The sequence below is a fragment of the Sprattus sprattus genome, assembly GCF_963457725.1.
Source record: "Sprattus sprattus genome assembly, chromosome: 9".
Lineage (NCBI taxonomy): Eukaryota > Metazoa > Chordata > Actinopteri > Clupeiformes > Clupeidae > Sprattus > Sprattus sprattus.
The window spans coordinates 11,032,586-11,055,405 of record NC_137928.1 but is presented as its reverse complement, the minus strand read 5'-3'; the positions used below and the strand labels follow the sequence as shown (position 1 = coordinate 11,055,405).

Below are 22,820 nucleotides of genomic sequence, written 5' to 3'. Positions count from 1 at the left end.
GTGTCAATGGATCAATGGCCGTAGAGTCATTTAGCGGTGCTGAGCAAGAACAAATTGTTTGAGCAAGCAAATCAATTCGATCTGCCGGGCCCCAAAGAGGCCATGTCTGTTTACTCTCGGCCAATAGAAGCTAAAAGGACACTGAAAGAATGCATACTTGTGATGCAGAGTGACACACACAGACACACATAGACACACACAGACTGTGAAGCTTTTCCTGGGTGTCATTGGCATTAAAACGCAGCACAACGAAGCGCCCATGAAACGCTTCAATGACTTTATCATTCCAGCCTCTGGTGTGGAAAGAGTCAGAAAATAGACAGGACGATTTTATGTTAAACCCCGACCTTCAGAACACAGAGAAAACTTTGAGTTGACCCTGCATGAGCAGGTGGCTTGGAGCAGTCTTTTCTCTGTCCTTCGTAATCATTGGGAAAAAAAAGGCAGTCATAGACTCAATGATGAAGGAAAAAGAGCATGAGCCATGGTTGGTGGTAACAACCTTTGGGGAATAAGCACCGACTGAAAGCAATTTGACTGGGTTACGTTTAATTGGGACAAAATCACCCACTTTTTCATAATGAACCCACTCACTCTACCTTTTTAACAATGTGTGTCCATTTTCCCGGCCTCAGTGTGTTCCCTGGCTCTGATTAGGGGCATATTTTCCCTGATATGATATGATTAAGTGGGACCTTTTCTGTGGCATTTATGATGATAAAATGTGAATCTCTGAACACTGTCTGATTCTCCCACTTAAAAAACATGGCAATATGTTTAATCATTCCCAAACTGAATTGCCTTTTAAAAATTTGATTCGTGCCAATCCCTGATGGGGTGTCGAGGCTTCGTTTAAATGCATTTAAAGCAAACCTTAGCTGTACCGTCTGTCGACCGCCTGAAGGAAGGACGGTGCCCTGGATACAATAGTTATATGGCACAAGATTTGAGATCTGTTTATCAGAGAAACTAACACTGTAATGTAGGGATGCTTTTGTGTAAATTATGAATAATAATTACTGATGTTGATATTATTCATTATTTTAAGTAGTGAGAATTAAGAAAACAATTCAATGTCATACAATTAAATGGAATGATAATGAAACTAAAAGAGAGGATAATGTGCATTTGAGAGGCAGTGTCTGTAATGTTATTGGACCTGTTTATAAGTGGAAGAAATCTACTTCTTTTCATTAACGTAAACACAACAATAACCATATCTAAATGGAGGTTAATTCCATGTTAAAAGTCTGTTTCTATAACATACTCATAAGACACATTTCCATTGTCAATTCCATGTCCATGGGTTTTGCTTTCCCTTCATACCATATGCCATTTCCCCAACATCTTGGTGCCAATGCTGCTTAAAATCAAAGACAAAATGTATAAGATTTAGAGGACATTGGAAGCTCACTGCCAAATTTGCCTTCATTTGAAGATTCATTTGAAGGGAAAACTCCACCATTTTGTACATGTCTTAAAAATGACTTATCTAAATGTCTACTGTAGGTTTGTCAGAGCTACACTGGAAAACAGTACCTGCTGCTGAATGAAAAGTCAACCTTTTTATTTGTCCTCTATGCTGTTGTCCTAATCTATTGATTTGTGGAAGATTGCATTGTGAGACGCTCCATCTTTAAACAAAGATGACTTTTGTAAGGTAATTTTACCAATGACGTCAAGTTTTACGAGGATCACAAACTCTGCTTTTAGTCATAGTACCACCATAATGACAACCTAGATATATTTTTGTACTTCTATCGGCTTTGTTTTTTAAACTATATTCACACGAGATTGCATCTGCCGTGTTACTGTGCAGTCCATAGTAGTAGTCCTCCTTCGAGTCCTACAGCCACAAATGTGACGTTAATCACATAATATCTTATAATTGGTGACAGCAAGGACGTTGTACACTGGGACCACTGGAGCCTCATTGTTGAGGACATGCAGATGAAATTCAGTGAGTGGAGAAAATGAGGCGTGTCTTATGTTTAATTAAACAGTGCCAAAAGAGATGTGGAGTTCCTCAGGGAACCCGCTAGGCCCTCTCCACTTTAATTAACAGTCCGATTAAATCAATGACTGGAAAACTGCAAGTAAACAACACTGACTTTCTGTGTCTATGAGATGAAGATGCATCCGTCTGATGATTACGCAGTGACCTTCTGGTCCTTTTCGTTGACGTGGTTGAGAAATTATGGATTATTGTTAAGAGACTGCATTGGCTTGGGAAATCTTTCTGACATAAAAAAATATTTTCAGTCATGTAAAACTGCATTACAAAGCAGCAGTGAAAACTGAAAAGAAACTAGTTTGTCTGCTTGGACAGTCTTTTGACATCCAAATGATGTGTGTGTGCGCGTGTGTGTGGTGAATGGGTATACACCAGTTACAGTAGTACAGAAACAAGTGGCTCGTGGCATTGCTTCGCTGCCTTCTCTATGTGCCTTACTGTCTCTAGGAGCTAAGGGAGGCATCTTACCCACCAACTCCAGTGCGCCCTCACCCCCCCACACACACCCCACTAAAATCCAGCTGTGTCAGACCTCAGACCGTGCTTTTGTTGCCATCGGAGCTACTTCCGCCCACGTCTTCTCACCAGTCAAACAACATAGCTCCAGGCCACCTCTGTTCCGTTGACAGGGCCCCTGTTGTGTCACCGCGCACGAAACCCGCAGATGGCCGGCGCATCGCGCGCCCACGTCCTCTGTATTTACACTCCCGCCGAACGACTAGGGCCACAAGCATCTTATGACGGCAAAATCAAATCTGATAGCAGATGCGGGAGACGTCCTACGCAGTGGACTCATGCCTCAAATGATGTTTACATCCGCTGAGAAGTGCGTCTCCACAGTGTCCATAGTGGTATATGTTTTCTTCCCCCGAGGGACTGGCGAGTACATAGCCCCTGCTGCGGGAGTTATTGTTGGAAATGGCTGGTTATCTGCTCATTTCCATATTTGCAGGTTTTTTTTTCTTATAGTATTTTTCGACAGTGTCAAGGGATTATCTTGTGTGAAGATACAGTGTGTCAAACCAAAAGGCAATCTTCCTCTCCCTGTCTCCTTGTGTCTTTCATTTTTTTTCTCCTCCATCCCCTCTTCCTTGCTCTTTCTAGCTCTATCTTCCTGTTGTGACACCCCTTCAACCCTCCTAACTCACACACACACACACACACACACACACACACACGCGCGCGCGCGCAAACACGCATACACTGCACCGCTCCGCTGTGTGTGTTTGGTCTTCAGGCTGCAACTCGCCACTCAGTGCGTCTTTTACAGCTCGCTAATGTTTTTCATTAGAGTGTGTGTCACTCCTCAACTGTTCTGCCTCATCCAGTCTCTCTCTCTCTCTCTCTCTTTCTCCCCCCCCCCCCCCCTCCGAATAAACAACCAACTTCATTTCCATTATTTTAGTCCTCCCCCAGCACTGCCCGCTCACTCCCCCCACCCCCCACTCACCCACCCCTCTCTTGTCAGCGACTTTCTCTCCCCCTTGGAATTCAATTACCCCCACTGTTGTGTTATGATGTCGGGGTGTCAGTCGATGACGGATTCATTATCTCATCTGGCTGCTTGACGCAACTGTCGCCTCAGTCCATCGGCTTGTTCAGCTGCGCGGTCACGCCGCTGTTGCTGCTGCTGAATGCCTTTCTTTCTTTCACAAGTAGCGCCATTCCTCCTCCTCCTCCTCCTTCTCCTCCTCCTCCTCCTCCTCTACCTCTACTCTGCGTTCATTTCTAACACAAGTGTTTGTCACGTCCTGTGGTTTAGCTCACAGATGGTCCTCCTCCCTCCAGACTTGTTTGGCAGCGTGGTTCGCCGTGCGCTCCGCACAAACAGATAGTCGGGATGGGTTGGGCTTTTGTTTGACTGGGGGGTCGAGGTTACACGTCTGAGCTCAAGGCATCAGAGATGATCTACTCCCACAAAAGCATGGATAACTCCCGAGCAACACTTCCGTAAATCCCATGCAGCATTCATTACTACACAAGGAGATTTCAAAAGGTGACAGGCCCACTTTGTGTGTTTCAACCAAAGATAGTGATCAAATGTTTTATGCAAAAAAGGGAAAACCTTCACTTATTTACTCACTGGGAGCCTTGATGGTGTTTCACAGTCATTGTTGCGAAAGTGTTATAAATATTTTGTGGTGAATTAATTCTGCATACATCTTATGCAGATGAATCGAAGCGATGCTTTGGGATTTCATATCTGAAAGTCTTTTTCCTTCTTATTTTCTTTTCACCAGATAATAGATTCCATTTTTTTTTGGGGGGGGGGGGGGGGGGGGAGCCCCTTTGAAGCTGATGTTTTTCTGCCGGGCAGTATTTCTGGCTATACCGGCAACGAGGAAGGAGGGGGTGAGGGTGGGTTTGCTAAGGATAAGTGGGATAATAACGGGAGGCCTGCTCTGTTCTCTGCCGCACATTCATTAAGCAGAAGCGAAATGTCATGTCATGTTCCTCGGACCACAGGTGGAAGATTTGCCTCCACAGACACTCCTTTTTTTCAGTGGGTTGCATCATTCAAAATGAGAATGGCATTATTGCCATAATGAGTAGTCGCTCTGCATGGAACATGAAGTTGTATTTCTTAAAAAAACTGATTTGACTCATTCTCCGGTGCCATCTCTCTCTCTCTCTCTCTCTCTCTCTCTCTCTCTCTCTATTTCTTTCTCTCTCTCTCTCTCTTACCTGTCCACATTAACTGCAGGTAATGAGTTTGGCCATCCAGAGTGGCTGGACTTCCCCAGGCAGGGGAATAATGAAAGCTACCACTATGCCCGCCGCCAGTTCAACTTGGTGGACACAGATCACCTCCGCTACAGCCAGCTGTATGCTTTCGACCGTGACATGAACCGCACGGAGGACAAGTACGGATGGCTCGCTGCCCCGCCGGTAAGAGCTCACACACTCCAACACACTTTTGTGTCCTCTCTCTGTCTTTCTCTCTCTCTCTCTCTGTTTTCTCTCTCTCTCTCTCTTCCCCTCTCCATTTGCTCTCTCCCTCCTGTTCGCTTTCCTACACTGTCTCCCTCTGTCTGTCTGTCCTCGCCCCCTCCCCTTCCACTTTCTCTCGCTCTGTCATCTTCTCTCCTGTCCTCTTTCTTTCACCCCCCCCCCCCCCTTGGCTTCTCTCTCTCTCCCTGTTTCTTACTTTCTCTTTCCTAACACAGGCTTACTCTTAGTCATACTGTTACACATACTGCACTTACTGCCCTGAGACGAACCATACTGAGGACAATTGTTCCTCACACACAAACACACACACACACACACACACACACACACACACACACACACACACACACACACACACACACACACACACACACACACACACACACACATAGAAGCACACACATTCACACATTTTCAGCAGATCAATTGCAGCATTGCCTGGGTCAAGAAACACTTACCAGCAGTAGGCTAACTTGCTGTCCTAAAAGAGCACATTAACATGCATACAGGAGTTCACAATTTATTTTTCTGATTTGTTTGTGATCAAAATGGCAGATTTTGTGATGGTGATTTTTACAAATTCACAAGAAATATTGTGAAAAAAAAATGCTCTCTTTAAACTCCTGCTCTCTTTAAACTCCACTTAGACTTTACATACGTATACTACAAAACAAGTGAATGAGAGATAAAATAGACAGGTTATCTAAGTTTTTTTTATGTTTTAATAGTCACAATAGTATTTTAATATTTTTGTTGTTTTGTAATGTTTTAATCGTTTTTGCTATAGTATTCTAATATTTCTGAGAACTTTTACAACCATGCTACCAGAATTGAATTGAAGTTTAATAAAATGAATATAATGAAATAAAATGTCATGCCTGGGTTTAAAACCTTTGAGCTCTATTTCAAGATCAAAAGTTCTTGTAAATATAACAGGAATCATGAGTTATCCTCTACAGTTGTTTAAAGAAAACTGAACAGAAAGCATGATTATTCAAGATGTGTTTAACCATTCCTGTTCTTACTTTGCCAAAAATTCTACTCCCTGAAATAGATCTCTGTGCAAGATGAAAGGCTGCATAAACAGTCAGACGCAACAATATGCCTTAAGTTTAATATCATGTTTTAAACACTATTCGCAATTTCACAATTGAATACAAGGCAGAATGTAACATAATGTATAAGTAGTTCACTGAATTTAACTAATTAGGTAACAGCATTAGATAACATATCCAGCAATCACGAGAACCAACTATATCACACACCTGACTCCAAACGAGATGGACATTAAGCAGTGGCAACGGTTGAGGCAGTCCGTTCATAACCTTAAACCACCATAAGGAGGCTTAAAGTAGTTGCAAATTAACATCAAGGCTTATTTTCTGCAATTTTCTGCGCAATTATTCAAATAAGAATATATGCAGCAAGGCATTTTTTTTTTTGTTAAATTGCTGATTTTGCGTTGAATTTCGCAAATTGTTGAATTACGAAAAAGTGGACGGGACTTATAAAAGCATGCTGTGTCACTACCCACTCACACACACCCTGACTCACTCATGCTGGTATAAGTACGGATAACAAGGCGCCGCACCTGCATGGCAGAGCGGCAGCCTCAAACACTCTTGAACTGACGCTCACCGCATTGACTTCACGTTCGACTGGCTTATTGTTCCCCCTTTTGAATAAACACAAACATTCCCTCCCGCTCACTCTCTCTGCCTCTCTTTCTATTTCTCCATTGCTCTCTGTCTCTCTCCTCCTTTTCTCTCTCCCTCTTTCTGTTCCTCCCCATTCTCTCTGCCTCTAACTCTCCGTGTACGCTCCAGCACAGAAGGCTCGCAGGCTCTCTCGGTTGTAAGAGTTCAGCACGCGTTGAGCAATGCACAAAATCCAATCCATTTCCATTTTCGAAACGTAATTTCAGCCCGACTCACGTCAGGGGATCGAGTCCATGGCTGAGAGAAAGCAGTCTGACGCTGGTGTGACACTAACCGCTGAGACAGTAATGGGATCATGCAGACCTGTCGTGAGTGTGTGTGTGGTGTGTGTGTGTGTGTGTGTGTGTGCGTGTGCGTGTGTGTGTGCGCGTGTGTGTGTGCGCGTGTGCGTGCGTGCGTAAGGAGAGAGGGAGAGACACTGTTTTGTGTGTATGAGATGGAAAGAGATAAAGACAGAGAGTGTGTGTGTGAATCAGGAAGTGAGTGTGTGGTTGTGAAAATGTAGATGAGTGTCTGAGCAAGATAAGATTGTGCACTATGTGTTTGCAAAAGACAGACCGTTGTAAAAGGGCACAAGTGTATGCATGTGTTTATGTGTACATGGGGGGTGGATTTTCACGTGTGTCCCTCATATATAAATGAGGGGAAGGGGGATTAGGAAAGGTAAGATAGGACTGAGTCGATTACATCTTATCTTGATTGGCTGCACAGATTGTGACCGGCTCTCCTTGCATCAGATGGGGTTGACCTTGGCTTCTCTTTTTCATCTTCGCATCTTAGGCCAGACCAGGCGAAAAGGAGGTCAGGTTGGAAGGAAGGATGAAAAGAAAGATGGAAGGATAGAGGGAGGGTGGGAATGGTAGAGTCGAGACTCATTTTTCCACATTAAGGCAACAATCGGTGTCGTGTCCCGACCTTGTGCTCTTGTCAGTCACACGGTGTGCTCTGGCAGGGGGAACCAGCTCTCGCTGACATGAGTGCACGAGTGGATGAGCTCACTTACACGTGGGACAGACAGAGAGTTAGTGTGTGCTCAGAAAGATAGAATAAGCTAGTTAGTGAAGCACTCACGTGTACACACACACACACACACACACACACACACACACACACACACACACACACACACACAAACACACACTTTTCACTCACATATGACATAAAGTGCACTAGGAGTGAATACAGCAGACTCATTATACTTCCAGTTCACAGACAAAATCACAGAGACACACACACAAACACACACTTGAGCATCTTCACGGAAGATGTGTGTCCATTGGGTTAGGTAAAATGTAAGTGTTTAAGGCTAGTGCTGCAGTTCCTCTCCCTGCGCTCTGTATCAGAGACAAATTCATCTCCTATCTTTCTCTCTCCCTTTCCCTTTCTGCTAATGATCCAACATCAGCTGTTCAAGGAGACACTTGGAAATATAATGGCTTCTTTTGCCCTGAACTCTGAGTGTATGTGTGTGAGCAGGAGAGACAGAGTGATGGAGAAAAAAAATAGAGAGAGGGAGGGAGTTTATGAGCCCTCTTTGTGTGTGTGTGCGTGTGTGCGTGTGTGCGTGTGTGTGTGTGTGTGTGTGTGTGTGTGTGTGTGTGTGTGTGTGTGTGTGTGTGTGTGTGTGTGTGTGTGTGTGTGTGTGTGTGTGTGTGAGTGTGAGTGAGTGAGAGTGTGTGTTTGTATAAAGCGTGTGTTTGTTACCTCAGGAGTATGTTTTTGTTTTTTTGTATTTTCCTTTTCAAAAGTCTACACACTCGCCACTGTTTCCTATTGAACTCCATTGGCAGGCAATGATTCAAAGACTTTTCTTTTCTCTCGCCTCCCTCGTTCTTTCCCTCCTAATCCTGGGCAGGTTGTTTGGGCGGGCCAGTGGGCGGCATGGGCAAGGCGATAACTCTGAATCGCAGAACAAGGAGGGAAGGGTGGGTGGGTGGGTGGGTGGCTGGGTGGGGGGGAAACATACGGGGACTTCACTTAGATGCAGCGATGTGTGCCTGGCACTTTGAAGATGCCTCAGCAGCAGGCTTCAAAGGGGGCAGACCTACAACGCTAACTGCAGAAGCCCCTGTTAGCGCCGCGATCACATCGGCCCCTGTGCTGTGTAAACTCGCCCCGCCGCCTAGCCAACAATCACCAGCCTGACACTTGGTGCGCTTTGTGCTTTCTCTCTCTCTCTCTCTCTCTCTCTCTCTCTCTCTCTCTCTTTCTCTCTTCCTGTATCTCTTCCTCTCATATTCCACTTCATTCTGTCTCTCTCTCAGTTCTCTTTTTTTACTCTTACTCTCCCTCACTTTCTGTATCCTTCTCCCTGTCCTCTACCCCCTCCTTCTCTCTCCTTCTCCTACCTCTTGATCTATCACTTCCTCTCTCCCTCTCTCTCTCTCTTTCTCTCTCTCTCTCTCCCTCCCTCCTTCAAACCTCGCAGTCACATATTATAATCCTACTGTAATGAGATGCGACTCAACTGTGAGCAGGACAATGCAGGCAACACAACACAAAGCCAAGAGAGCTCCTGTTTTGACAGTTTTCTGTGGGAAGTCGAATGTGGAGACATGATCTTTTTTAAAGGGGGTGGTTGTCAACTCAGACCCCCTATCCTCCTCCTCACCCCTCGGCTCCCAGACCTCTCCAGCCCCCCCCCCCCCCCCACCCCGTGAAGCCCCCCGACCTCCTCTGTCTGCTCGTCCAAACGTTGCGGCTCCTTATCTCTCCCGCTCAGTAGCGTGTCTTCCGCTCCTACAAATTGGCCGTGGGGGACGGCGAGCTAAAAATAGGGTCCGAGGGTGACATTGATAATCCCCGCTAATGGCACGTTAGTGGTTTCACTCTCCGCAGGAATCTGGCAGCTGATTCACATTGAGGTTACGGAGAACTGGCTGCGCACGAGCACTCCATTGGCCCCAGACGTTTTCGTTTCATTTATCTATTTATTTGTTTTGTAACAGATTGGTGCATTTGTCCCCTCAGAATAAATCAGGAGGCGACATGTTTCTAATGAAGCCTTTCAAAAGTCACAGTTTTAGCGTTAGTCGCACAATTCAAGTTTTAATGGTGAGACGTGGTTCTGTGCTGCACCTATGTCTACTTGAGGTCTTGCACGTACTGACATCTTCTCCAGGAATAGTGTATTACCCCGCGGAGCTAAATACACCATGCCAGTTGCTCGGCAAGCACCTTTGCTATTTGAGGTGATGTTAATACATGTCTTCACATTGGAGCAAGCTTAGCCATGCATCACGTAGAGTCCTGTAACAGTGCAGACGCACTACACTAACGGGTGCATCTGCCTCACATAATCAAACAATCAGTGATCGTCAATGAAGGGGGCGGTGAGCGAACAGACTGAGAAAATAGAATGCAGGACTTACTAATGGACAATGCCTCTGCAAGAAAGAACCACAAAGCAGCTGAGGCAAAGCACCATCCCATAATAATAGATGCAGCTGTGATTGGGATTCAGTTGCTTTAATACAGCCGAGGCGGCAAGTTTTAGTTAGGTTGGCTCTGAGAAGCGCATTCCAATAATTGGCTGCCGCAAACTCTCATAATTTGCATCCTGAAATGGAATGAACCTTGGGAATATTAATTTGAATGTATTCACTGGCTATTCAGTTGTAATTATTTGTGACTGTGTATAATAGATTTATTCAGGTAGGAAGGAATCTTCCCCAACTCCCTCAAAAAAATAATATTTTTTTTTTCTAATTTGAATGAATTTCCGGTCTAGTGCTTTATACAGTGCTATGGAAATGTCCAGTCTTGTCCCAGACAATCATTATAGCATGGTCAAAAGCAAGTGACTGAACTGTAAAAAAATTCTAAAATGGTTTCTCTCATTTCATGTCATACATATTTATAGTTTGGCTGCTTGGAGATGTACTCGTTTAATTCCTGTCTGCTGTAAAAAAAAAAAAAAAAAAAAAACTGATGTAAAAAAAACCTCCATCCTTTCATCCATATGCAGGCTTTTGTCAGCGCAAGGCACGAGCGGGACAAGGTTATCGTCTTCGAGAGGGCCACCACCATTTTCATCTTCAACTTCCATCCCACCAGCAGCTACCAGGACTACCGCATAGCTGTGGAGGTGCCGGGAAAGTATCCTTTGCTTTTCACCGTCTGGTGTCGGTGCTCGGTCACGGCTTTAAATAACAAAGGGTTCTGCATTAACAGTGCACTACCAATAGTTAAGAGTATCAAGGCAAATCCGGTTTATATCCGGTTTATATTTTTGGGTGGGTAAATACATTTTTCGAACAAGGACATTAGGCCTGCTAATTGTGTTTTGCATTAAACCCTCAGTAATTAAAATGTTTTCGATACAGTTCAGGTTGACCTCGTGTAACAGTAAAGCTATATACTCAGCGTGCTGTATATCTGACAGCTGTCTAATTGCTGTTTTATTTCCCAAGTTCAGATGCTGATTAACAGTCTGTTTATGTGTAGGGCCTTTGTCTGCCTCCACGGTGGGTCTACTCGATCAAGCACTCGAGTGCTGTTTCATGCAGGTGTTAGTGTACACAAACTCGGCAGGTCTCCAACGCTATTTACTTTTGATGGATGCCCCAGACGGTCAGAGTTGCCTCGGATGTGTCACGTTTGGTGGTCCCCGGCTTTAAAACACCCATCAGCCAGTCTCACTCACTCCTATCTCTCATTTACATTGTGGCGTGTGTTCTGAGCTCCCAAGTGCGAGACACCGATACAGACGAACTAATGGTGTGTCTGTCTGGATTCAAGCGCTACTTTGTTAGGCTTGAGGTGAGTTCAGAGAGCGGAAGTGGACCCATTACTGCTGATGTATCTAGTTGTCGAACAGTGTCGAACCCTGTAGGTCTAGTTCCATAGCTCACTAACAATCTTCACCTACCAACCCCCCACCTCCCCATCCCCCTGCCACCTGGTGCTGAACCCATAACCTTGGCATTGCCTTTTCTGTGCTCCTCCAACTCCCAGAACTGATGTGGAAGTGTGAGTTTCCTGAGAGGGGGTCAGTCATTGGCTAACGAGGTCCGGAGCTGAGAGTTCCTGCATGTTTAATGCCCAGGGCTGAAAGCCATGGAGCCTGGATGACCAGAGGGTCCTTGAACGTGGCGTTCACCTTGGAGGCTTTGAGGACTTCAAGGATGCATCCATGAAAAAAAAAAAAAAAAGAGAGAATTTGAGATGAGGTTTTCGACAACAGGGGCCAGAGCCATATATTCTAGGGGGCCACAATCACATCAAGTGCAGGTTCTGAGAAAAGCGTGTGTTGTGCAAAGCGTGGGGTAGTGATGTAGTGCCTGTCTCTGGTGTCTTGGGTTAGGTTCTCACAGGTCAAAGAGACCGTCCTCTCTCTGAAATTAAAAAGAAGTGAATTATCTCAAAACTTTTCTCTCGCCAGTAGCTCTGCCTTGGGGAGCAAAGTTGAACAGAGTTTCAAGGTTCTGGTTTTACCTTGTTTTTCTCTCAAGTGAAAAAAAAAAGGATGCCAGCCAATATATTCCAGTGGTGGTGGTCAACCTGGAACAATCCATGCCAATGGCATTTTACCATGAAGGCTATTTAAGAAAAAAAAACAATGTGTATGATTAGAGGAAGACCGGGGAGGCAGAATCCAATGCAGTTTTTTCTTTCAGCGAGCATGGGATTGTTTATTTTTCTCGTGGGCGCTCCCAGCGTCATTTTTATATATGTAGGCTAGCTTTCATGTTTTATTCATTTCCAGCGCAATTCCCACCTCCTGGAAACCTTTTGATGTTTAAGGAGATGTCCTCAGATATTGATAGTTAGGAATGAGAGAGGGATAGAGACCGGGAGAGCTGGAGAGACTGAGAGAAACGAGGGGAGAGGGAGAGAGGAAACACGCAAATAGCTCAAAGGGCAAAGCCAGAGTCTGTCATTAATACAGAGGAGCAGTAAACATGGGTGTGCATCTGTCTATGATCATTTGTATGTGTGTGTGTGTGTGTGTGTGTGTGTGTGTAAGTGCGTGTTTCTGAGTCTGTGTTTGTGAGCACACGCTCATGCGGAAGGTAAACGACATGTGTGTGTGTGTACACACCCCAGAGCTCGGAGATGCCTTGCGACTGACTGTGGCGGGGTGCAAGAAGTGGAGGATCCAATTAGAGGAGAAGACAGATGAAAGTGCCACTCAGAGGCAAAAGGGAGGTAAACAAGACGAGTCCATAGGTGTCCAAAGTGCTTTTTCATTAAAGCCCGGCCCGTCGCTTCGCATATTAGTGACTGCACACAGGGGGGGGGGGGGGGGGGGGTTGCAGAAAAAGAAACGGGAGCGGATGTCTTTGGATTGATTTCAGATGGGGTATGGAGGGAGTGAACGCGCACGGAGGAACAGTCGTTCGGTATGGGAGAGAGAGAGTGGAGCGGGAGGCAGCCCTGTATCGTCTCATGCACGCCTTTAGAGGAGGTCTGTGGCTTTTACCTGGGTGCCAAAGTGGCTATTAACACACCCTGCATAACAGTGAAAGGTGCACAGCCAGAGGCCTTTAACAAGCTTTTATAAGTACGCTTTTCAAGGGTATCACGGTCTGCTCATCAGGCCTTCAAGCTTGTTTTTCAGCTGCTTTTCTGTTTCGTTCTTTTCTTACCTTACTTTTCCGTTCGTCACAAAAAAGAGTTGTAAGGCGAAGTTTCTCCAGAAGTTAACATTGGCCATTAAAATTCAGCCGACGTCAGTGTTTTGACAGGCGCGTCAGCCTCAGTGTTTTTATCCTGTATCTGCCACTCCCCACAATCCCCCCCCCCCCCCCCATTCAACCTCCCTTCCCTCGGTAGGTTCCTCGTCCTGGCAGCTCACACTAGCCCAGCCAGTTGGTGCTATTTAAAATCCCGGTTGGATAGCGCCATGAAAAGCTCACTCTGTCAAAGCGGAAATGTCTTTTGATGGCGCACCGTGGCCCGTAGATGCACCGTGATTGTGTCAGGTCATCCCCGTTCTCATTATCTGCCGGGGCAGTTACTCGACAACCATCCTAATTTGGCTGCGTCGATGGGCGGAATACGGATGGGCAGGCTCTTCCCCCCTATGTGCCAAAAAGCAGCCTGCGCTGTGTGTGTCGATGTGGGTGGGTGTGTTTGTGTGTGGAATCATGGGATGGGTTGATGCATGGTAGATTGTTAGCATGAAGCTTCAAGCTCCTACCTCCTACCTGACAGTGAAATGTTACCTGGATTATACGTTTGAGCATTATTTATGGCCTAAAAGGTATATTTTGCAGGCAAGTGTGCCTTTTAAAAGAGATTTGTGTTTTCCCCGCAAATGCTGTCATGACATAGGAGATGCCAGTGGTGTCTTTTATTTGAGATGTGCAGTTAACGTGGAATTCAGTCAGGATTTGCACCACCTTGGCAATTTGAAAGCCCCTCCTTGCATCAGATTATGTGATTCCTTCTATCGCAAATAAAATGCATCTCAGAAACCTCAGAAAGAGAGCGAGAGAGAGAGCCTTAAACCAAAACCAACAGGAGTCGAAAATAGACCTGCCAAAATTATGGGGGTTATTTGCAATTGCAGGACAGATGTCAACTCAATAACAGTTCTCCAGCGGCCTTGCTGACACCGCCACAAAACACACTTGCTGGACCTGTTGGAGGTGAGCAGCTGTGAGGTTAACTGCTGAAGTAATAAAAAGTCCAAGAGTAAAACTTAAGCCACAGGAATAAAACTAAGTAACTGAAAACAACATTGAAGTGATATTACCACGAGCACCGAATCCAAATGAGATTTTAACTCGTACCATTGTTGCTGCGGCCCACAGAATATCAAGCCATCGGCGGCTTAGCCTGGTATTTCCCTAATGGTGGCAAGTTCATGTGAACCTGGTAATGTAAAGCCTCCCTCCATTCGACAGCGGCGGTAGTGGGTAGTAGACATCAAAAGTGCTTTGAGTCATTAAGTGTTGCATAATAGTTAATGTTCTGATATAGTACTATGGTTTTTTTTTATGTAAAGAAAAAAATCTGCATGCTTTCAGAGATCTTTGTTTCCAGATAAGTTAGTGTAATGACTTGTTAGACGGAGAACTTTTCAATAGTTTGAATAGGTCGGGTAAGTGTATTTCCAAATAATCATTTTGCTTGGTAAGCTGAGTGAAGGCATTGTGAACACTCCGCATACAGTTTGTAAGTCATTTTAGACATCAGCCAAAACAGAAGCCTGCACAGTTTGCTCTCTATAAGTTAAGCAGGTATAGAAAGCATGTTCCAGATGCCTTAATCAATACACTAGCTAGTTGATCGCTGTTGGTGATGGAGTCCTTGCACTTTCATTATTGTGTGTCCTGGTGTAGTAATCAGAATTGAAGTGAAGGCATTTTGAATGAGGCCCTCCTTTTCTATGGGAGATGACCAGCAGCCAAGATCAAACCCATAACCTTACGCATGGAAATCAGGCTCAGACCATTAGCCGCTAGTCGCTAGCCTAACATATGTGTTGTATTCAACTTTTGGTAAGGGTCTGCACCGAGCCAGGGCAGAGTCGAAAGAGTAGCACAGTCTGCCGCTAGCTGGGTAGCGTACCTTATTAGGATTCAGCAGAAGCTTCGCTCCCCTGGCTCAATTGGCTCTCCCCCTCTCCAACCCACCCTCTGCATTAACGTGACAAGCTACACACAGAGGAGAGTCTCCAGTTCTCTGCTTTATCCATATGGACGTGAGCTCCCGGCCTGCCAGACAGAGGCGTGCGGAGCCCGCTTGGCCCACAGCCACCGATCACGCTCGCGGTCACTGGCCGATTTTATATGGTTCATCAGGGCCTTTAATCACCGCCCTGTGAGCTCCAGGCCAACGCTTTCAGTGCCCGGAGGGCGGGGAAATTGACTGCTCTCCCAGGGCTCTCCCCCGTTCCCTTTCATTCACAAAGGCCGTATTGATTACAATACTTCACAGCTGAACCGCCGGGCCTGTTTGTGGCAGGCATCTGTAGGCGCTAACAAAAACGTAATTGCTAAAAGGCTTGAACTGCCAATTTGCCCCTGTGCCTTGCCGTCTTCTGCCTCATAAACACTTTGCCAGGGAACATTAAATTATCAGGCCCCGCATCCCTGGCATTATGCAACCGCCTACACTCGCACAGACACACGCCAGCGCCACGCTGTAGACGGTCGGTTTCCACGTCTCTTTGTTTGGCACATCCCTCGCGCGTAAACAAAAACCTTTGCAGAGGTAGCCAATGAGTTTTGTGTTTAAGCATTGAGCATTACGTTCGTACAAAGTATTTTGTAGGTATTATGAAGGTATGTGAGCGACTCCCAGAAGGAATTTCATGTGTGGAAGTACTTTCGAGTTGATTTTAAGCTTTGAATTATTATAATTTATGAAACAAGAATGTTATTTTACTTACCCAAAACAACTTGTGAATGAGGACTGCGTGATGAATCTAATCTGCATGTTTACCCATGGCAGTCATTAACATTGGCTTTTTATGCACCAAAACTCAGTGAAGTCACACTTTCACACACTCTGTGTTTTTTTTATTTACAACCTGGAGAAATCGCTGTGCCATTCATTTATTCATGGAGTTTTTTTTTTATTTATTTAGTGAATTTTGGCTTCTGCCAGGTGTTGTAGATCACATGAGATGCAGAATTTATGCTAATGGTTTTGCATATTAAGATTCTGTGTTAAACAGCATCAGGTCGCATGTCATCATAACAAAAACTGCAATACAGTCCTGTTGCATTTTAGTCGACAAAGCGTTACTGCCGCCGCCACCGCCTCCTTTGGTGTCAGCTGCTGTAGATGAGCATGCAGATCATAGTAAGGTCACCCAGAAAAGAACACTGTCTGTCAGAGTATATTCTGCTCTAGTAAAGCACAAAATTAATGTGCTTTCACTGAATAACCCCCTCCCCTTTTTTTCCTCTCGTCCCCAACATTGTGCCCTTATAACTGCTGAGGCAAGTCCCATCCAAAACAATGAATGATGGGTAATGCTTTTGTGGAAGTGAAATGGTAAAAAAAGAAAACGAAAAAGGAGAAGAAGGGAAAAAAAGGTCTTCTACTGCACAAGGTTTTACTGCCTTATGCTAAAAAGAGGATGTCTAAGCTCAGTGCCCTGCGCCGACTCTCTCCGCTACTCTCCAGAGATCCATCCTTCCTCCGTTTCATCTTTCCCGTCTTCTTCTCTCGTTTCCTTGTGATAACCATCCCAAAAATATCCATAACAAAAGGAGTTTGTTCTGTCAGAATTAGACGCCAATGCAAATAGTGGCATGTGGAGGGGAGACGATGGTGGTGGGTTGGAGGCAGGGGGGGGGGGGTCTGGGGGGGGTAGGGCGGGGATAAGGGCTGAGGTAGGTTGTCGGGGGTAGTGGTGTGGTGGTGGGGGGTGGTTATTTGTATCGTCCTCTTCAGCAAAAACAATGCGAGCCACAGCACTTCTTTTTAATCATGGGTATCAAAGCAGACAAGCAGACAGTAAAAGGCGAGCTTTTCCTCGGCTCCGGGGGCCTCAGATGAGTGCGCTCGGCGGAGGCTCCCGCCCAGACCTCTGACGAGCCTGCAGGGACGAGGGGTGATTATTCAACCAGCCAATTAGATGCCCGATTGCATGTTTGCTTCGGCTCGCGCGCAAGTTAAGCCCCTCCGAGACAGCACTAAACAAAGGACTTGGAAAGAGGGAATGAGGAAAGAGTGCGAGAGAGAGGAGGTCTCCGGGGAGCTTTAGTTTTACTTTGGTCTCCATCATTCTGTCCCCCTCCCTCCCCACATCTATCTCTCTCTCTGTTCTCCCCCTCACTTACTTTCCCCCTCCGCAGGTGATTGCATCTCTTGCATTCAGTTTTGTTCAAGAGTAACATGCCTTTTCAAGTATACAATCAACATAATTTACAAGTTCTGTAATGTCTCTTGACACACTTTTGTCATAAACATGCCTCGCCTGGCCCTGTGAGGCATTGGCAGACGTTACAACAGAAACATCACGGCACAGGGGGGCTTTGTGGCAAGTCCCGGCACATTTCTTCACCTGTGGTCGTCCCATGCGCCATAATGATCTCATGGCACGGTTTTTACTCAAGCCCTCCATGACATGCTGGAACGCCATGGCAACCTCCGTTGTTCATGTGACAGTTATCAAGACATAACGTTATCCTTAACACTTCCATCATGTCAGGCAACTGTATGATTACTAGTTGTCAGTGTAGTGTAGATTGTTTCAGGGATGATTCACTACACTCTTCCATTCTCCCAACCCCCTCCATCCCACCAAAAAGAGCTTTCTGACAGTTTCAGAGCACTACAAAGATTTGTGGAGAATAGGAAGAGAGAAAAAAAAAATCACCTAGCAGCAGTTCTTAGGCCATCACTCAACATTCCCCGGATTCACTCCATAAAGTTCAGCAGAGGAGGAAAAGATTTTTCCGGACAGGAAGTGGAGTCTGTTTTTCCTCTCCCAAATATTCCGTGTTGCTTTTTATGCCTTTCAAAAATAAATTCTCTGTCTCTCTCTCTCTTTCTGCAGAAGGTGTTGCTCATTCTGGTCATGAATCTGGGCAATTACTTTTTTAAATATTTAATTTGCTTCATGCGGCACAGACAGAGAGAGTAGATTGTGTGCATTAATAGTCTCTGTTGTTTGAAACATTTTTCCTGACGTGATACATTATTAATATATTGAAACAGATAAATAAGTCCGCAGTCAGCCCAGGAATTGAGTGCTTGCTGGTTTATCCTCTCCCTCCCATGTGTCTCTCACTCTCTCTCTCTCTCTCTCTCTCTCTTCTTCTCTGTCTGGTTCTCTCTCGCTCATTTACTTGCTGCACGTTTATGTGGGACAGCGTAGTCATCATCTCCCAGGAGTTGAAAGCAATCAGAGCGGTTGATGTGTAATATGTATTCAACAGAGGGTCTGCAGGCCTCCTCGGACTGGACAGTCTGCATCTCAAACCAATGTCAACGCTCTTTTGTTACCAGCTCCAGACTTCCAACTGCACTGCGCAAGCATAATGTTCTCAGTGTTCATGACAACTGCAGTGGCCTCGTTGAAAGCAGTGGATATGGCAAGTGCTTCCATATAAATGGCTGAGAGAGTGACCTTAGCATATAAAGATCAAAACAAGCATTCACTGTCAGAGAAATGTGAGTATATCTGTGTTTGACCTGATATACAGAATGTATAAACATGTATATGTTAAATACATAATGGGAAATGCATGACAAATGTGTAAGGAATTGCAATTATGTTGAATGTGTTTATTTGATCTGCAGTGGTCTTTAATATGGTTAACTTCTGTATGGGTGGAGGGTCACACGTGCGTAGCAAATCTGTGACCTTGGGTTGTGAACGCTCGTTGAAGGCTTCGTATGTCAGATTAAGAAAACATGGAGTCATTGCCATATTGTAGTCAGATTGCTATGCATTATGGGCCTTCCACCAAAGGGTCAAAGTCAAGTGTGATGTGTTTGCTTTCTCGTCTGTGAAGGATATCATTTCTAGATGCATTGCTTTAGAAATGTCCTTCTACAACAAGAGCAACTAGAGACACTCAAGTAATACTTATGTTTTGTCTGTGTTGAGTGTGAGTGTGAGTGTGAGTGTGAGTGTGTGTGTGTGTGTGTGTGTGTGTGTGTGTGTGTGTGTGTGTGTGTGTGTGTGTGTGTGTGTGTGTGTGTGTGTGTGTGTGTGTGTGTATGAAGAGAGAGAGAAAAAGAGAGAGAGATAGAGAGAGTAACCAAAGCAAATGTGTATTCGATTTTTTGAATTATTTATTTGAACTGAAGGACACAGTGTTCCACGTGCAGCTCCTTAACTCCGTCTCTCAGATACGGGATCAAGCTGGACTCAGATGAGGTGCAATACGGGGGCCACGGCCGTCTGGACCACAACACCGAGTTCTTCACCGAGCCTGTCCCTCATGATGGACGCCCACACTCTACGCGGGTAAACACAAACACACACACCCACACACACACGACAGTAAGACTACAGCTAAGGTCTACAAGAACCTTCCTCATGAGTTGTTTAACAGGCTTTCCACAGACTATCTCAGACCATCAGTGAATTTTGAGGGGTTTCTGTGGGTATCGTGGATAATTTAAATAACAAGAGACAAAAGTAGAGAGGTTGTGTAAGAGGTTTAGTGCTCTTCCCAATCATGAAATATTTACAGGGAGATTTTTCACAGTGTTTTTACTTGTGGGAATCTTAAATTGTCCACACTGCTATTTTGATATTAATGAAGGGTTAACTGCCTCGTGTTCCCACCGGATGAGAAATCGAGATTGTATTAGCGTTTGTTCGCTTTCTTCCCGCCCGCCTCCTTTGAAAGCAGCGATGCGATTACTCGAGTGCATTTTGGATGAAAACAGCGAATGTGCACTCTGTACTTAGTCAGAGGGGAGAGTTCGCTAGAGCACATTACAGGCTGTCTGTCGCAGGTGCTTTGCCTTCTGTGATCATAACGTTATGGTACCGGTATCAAATTAAACTGGTAATGTTGATTGTTCAGTGACACAGTCAGCTGTAGTGCACAATATTGGTATTCTTAGGTTTTTCTTGTTGTTATTCTTTTGGCACCGACTACGGTTACAGAACCGGAATTATAGCTAGTACACTATTGGTATGTTTTCTCCATGTATAAACACTGTTACTACTATGGACTGAATTTCTGTAGATTTCTTTCTGTATGGCATTAGGAAACATGGTGTTTGAGGAGAGGGTTAAAAGGAACAGTTGCCTCCTCCACTGTGGTGAATCCTAGTTGTTGCGCTGAGTCGACATGGGGGCATAGGGTACTACTCTGTCACTAGTGCTCTGTGCGGGGCGGCCCTCCAGAGCCCAATGGCCCCCTGTCAACCCCTCTCTCTCTCTCTCTCTCTCTCTCTCTCTCTCTCTCTCTATTACATCTCTTAAATATCTTTGTCTTTTGTCTTTCTCTCACTCTTTCCCTCAACCACCATCTATATTTATGTATCTATTTTCATTTATTTATATCTCTGTCACCATGTTTGTCTTTTTCAGAAATTAAATCAAATGAATGCATTGGCCTATTTGCTTACCTTTTTGAATTTATGTATTGGTTAATACCTTGTTCTTTTCAAAAGGCTATCTTTTCAATAGCTTATATTGTTTACCAACCCCACTCTCACTCGTGTCATATTGCTTAGCACTAGTTTCCCTACAGGAAATGCAAATGTAGTTGTAAAAGTCTTGCTAACGTTACTCGATACAGACAGTCGTTGACAGTTGTTAAACATATTAACGTTATGGTAGTTGATAGTACAGTATACCTACCTAACACTAACAGATACATTAACATAGTTAGCATTTACTGTTCTTCTTGCCATTATACATACTAAACCAAACAAGGAGCATAAGTAATACTTCCAGGTAAAACTTCCAGGATACCTAGATTGCTACTCTGTCTTCTCTAGTTTCAATCCCATCTGCGTGTGTCTACTGCCTAGGGTTACTGTAATTAACATTATCAATTATTTTCTGATTGCTGATTGAACCTACTGCAACATTTCATCTTAGTTCAGCAATCTGAATTAGCATCATGGATGCTGGGAACAAAAAGGGAGATGTATGGTCGTATTTCTTGGTAAATGTAGTAGTGTAGTAAAAGGCTGAGTTAGCTCGCTTGTCACATCTATCAGCAGATCAAATGTACCAGTTAGCACATGCTCCGTGAGTTAACATATTATCTTTTGCAAATCAGAAGTTCCCTTCATTCTCATAACTTGTGTAGCAAATTAGGAGTAGAATTAATTTTCATTTAGCTTTGTTGTTAATAGGCTACCGACATCAGAGAGAGACAGGAGAGAAAGGAGAGAAAAGCCCAGGCAGGGAAAGAAAAGAGGAGTGAGTAGGTAACAATTTGGACTACGAGCTGTAATGTTACTTCAAAGAGCACACATCCTTCCGTTTGGAGCATTGTTTTAAACCAATTTCTCCCGTTGCTCATTCTAAGTGCATGAACAGAGTGGGCTTTTTAAAGTTAAGTTGTATCATTTAGTGGTTGTCAATACAGGTAGGCTATGAGAGAGACAGACCTGTGTGCTGTAATATCATCTCATTGAGCACATCCTTCTGATGTAAGTGAAAGCTTTTGGAAAAGCTTTACAAAATGGAGCCTTATTGTAAAGTTTTTTTTGGGGGGATGGGGATCTTCCCAAACAGTGAGCCCACATCGATGTATAAAAACTGTGTTTATAACTCATTTATAAGGGCTTATTAATGACTTACAAAGGGTTTACAACCTAATTAATAACCTATTTATAAACCATTTATAGACCATTTATAATGGAGTCTTATTGTGAAGTGGTACCCAACTTTTACACTGTATTAGGTGCTTCCACATAATGTTACATGCTCTCTCCACCCTGAATCATACATTCATCAAACTTTTGGCCTGACACCCCTCATATTCCAGGCTCCAGAAGGCCACCATATTCTCCTGGGCATAACCAAAAAGTTGCCTTTTCGTTTACGTCCGGTGTAAGGAGAGGAATAGTTGGGGAGAGGATAAATGGTCATTATGGCAGGACTGCACTCACTAGCTAGCTAGCTCATGCTACCTAGGTTAGGCTGAACTTGCAGAGAAACAGACTGTTTAGGAAGCTCGCTAGAGAGATACATTTCATAATGAGGAAAAGCTAACAAGAAACAATAAAATGGAACTTGTTGTTGTTCTGATAAAGCACTGGGATTTTACCAAAATCTTAATTTAGTCGTTTTTCAGTGTAAACCTAGTTAGCTGTTAGCTAGTCTGAATGAATTGTTGGACATCAAGCTCACCATCGAATTTCCACTGAAATAACGTAATGGGCCTACTTCATCATTTATCCACATAGTTTCTTCTTCACCTGCCACCTGCTTTGGCCTTTTCTTTCTCTATTCCCCACCTTCGCTCGTGAGTGAAGATGGAAAGAAATCTATCTTGACGAGTTAATGAACATATTTCTTACAATGATGTACAATGTCGAGCCAGTTGCCGAGCCCGGAGCACCGCCATGACCGATCTGTACGCTAATAGCCTACACATCCTTGTCCGTGTGGGAGGCTGTGTAAGATACAGTATGTGCCCATTTTTCAAAATTAAAAAGTAAAAGATAAATGAAGGACAAAGAAATTTCCCATTGTAATTTAACTCGTATATATTTTTCAGCCCACCGATGTTTTGATGTCCCCC

General features: G+C 44.5%; 1 protein-coding gene across 1 annotated transcript in view; it reads left to right on the top strand.

The window, feature by feature from the left end:
* LOC308370682 (1,4-alpha-glucan-branching enzyme-like) overlaps positions 1-22,820 on the top strand; it is a gene marked incomplete at its 5' end in the record, with an annotated part of 106,770 nt that overhangs the window by 68,029 nt on the left and 15,921 nt on the right. The window contains 3 exons of the mRNA XM_080845383.1: positions 4,719-4,903; positions 10,652-10,782; positions 19,450-19,567. Coding sequence (XP_080701509.1) covers positions 4,719-4,903; positions 10,652-10,782; positions 19,450-19,567 — 434 coding nt within the window. The remainder of the gene's footprint in view (positions 1-4,718; positions 4,904-10,651; positions 10,783-19,449; positions 19,568-22,820) is intronic.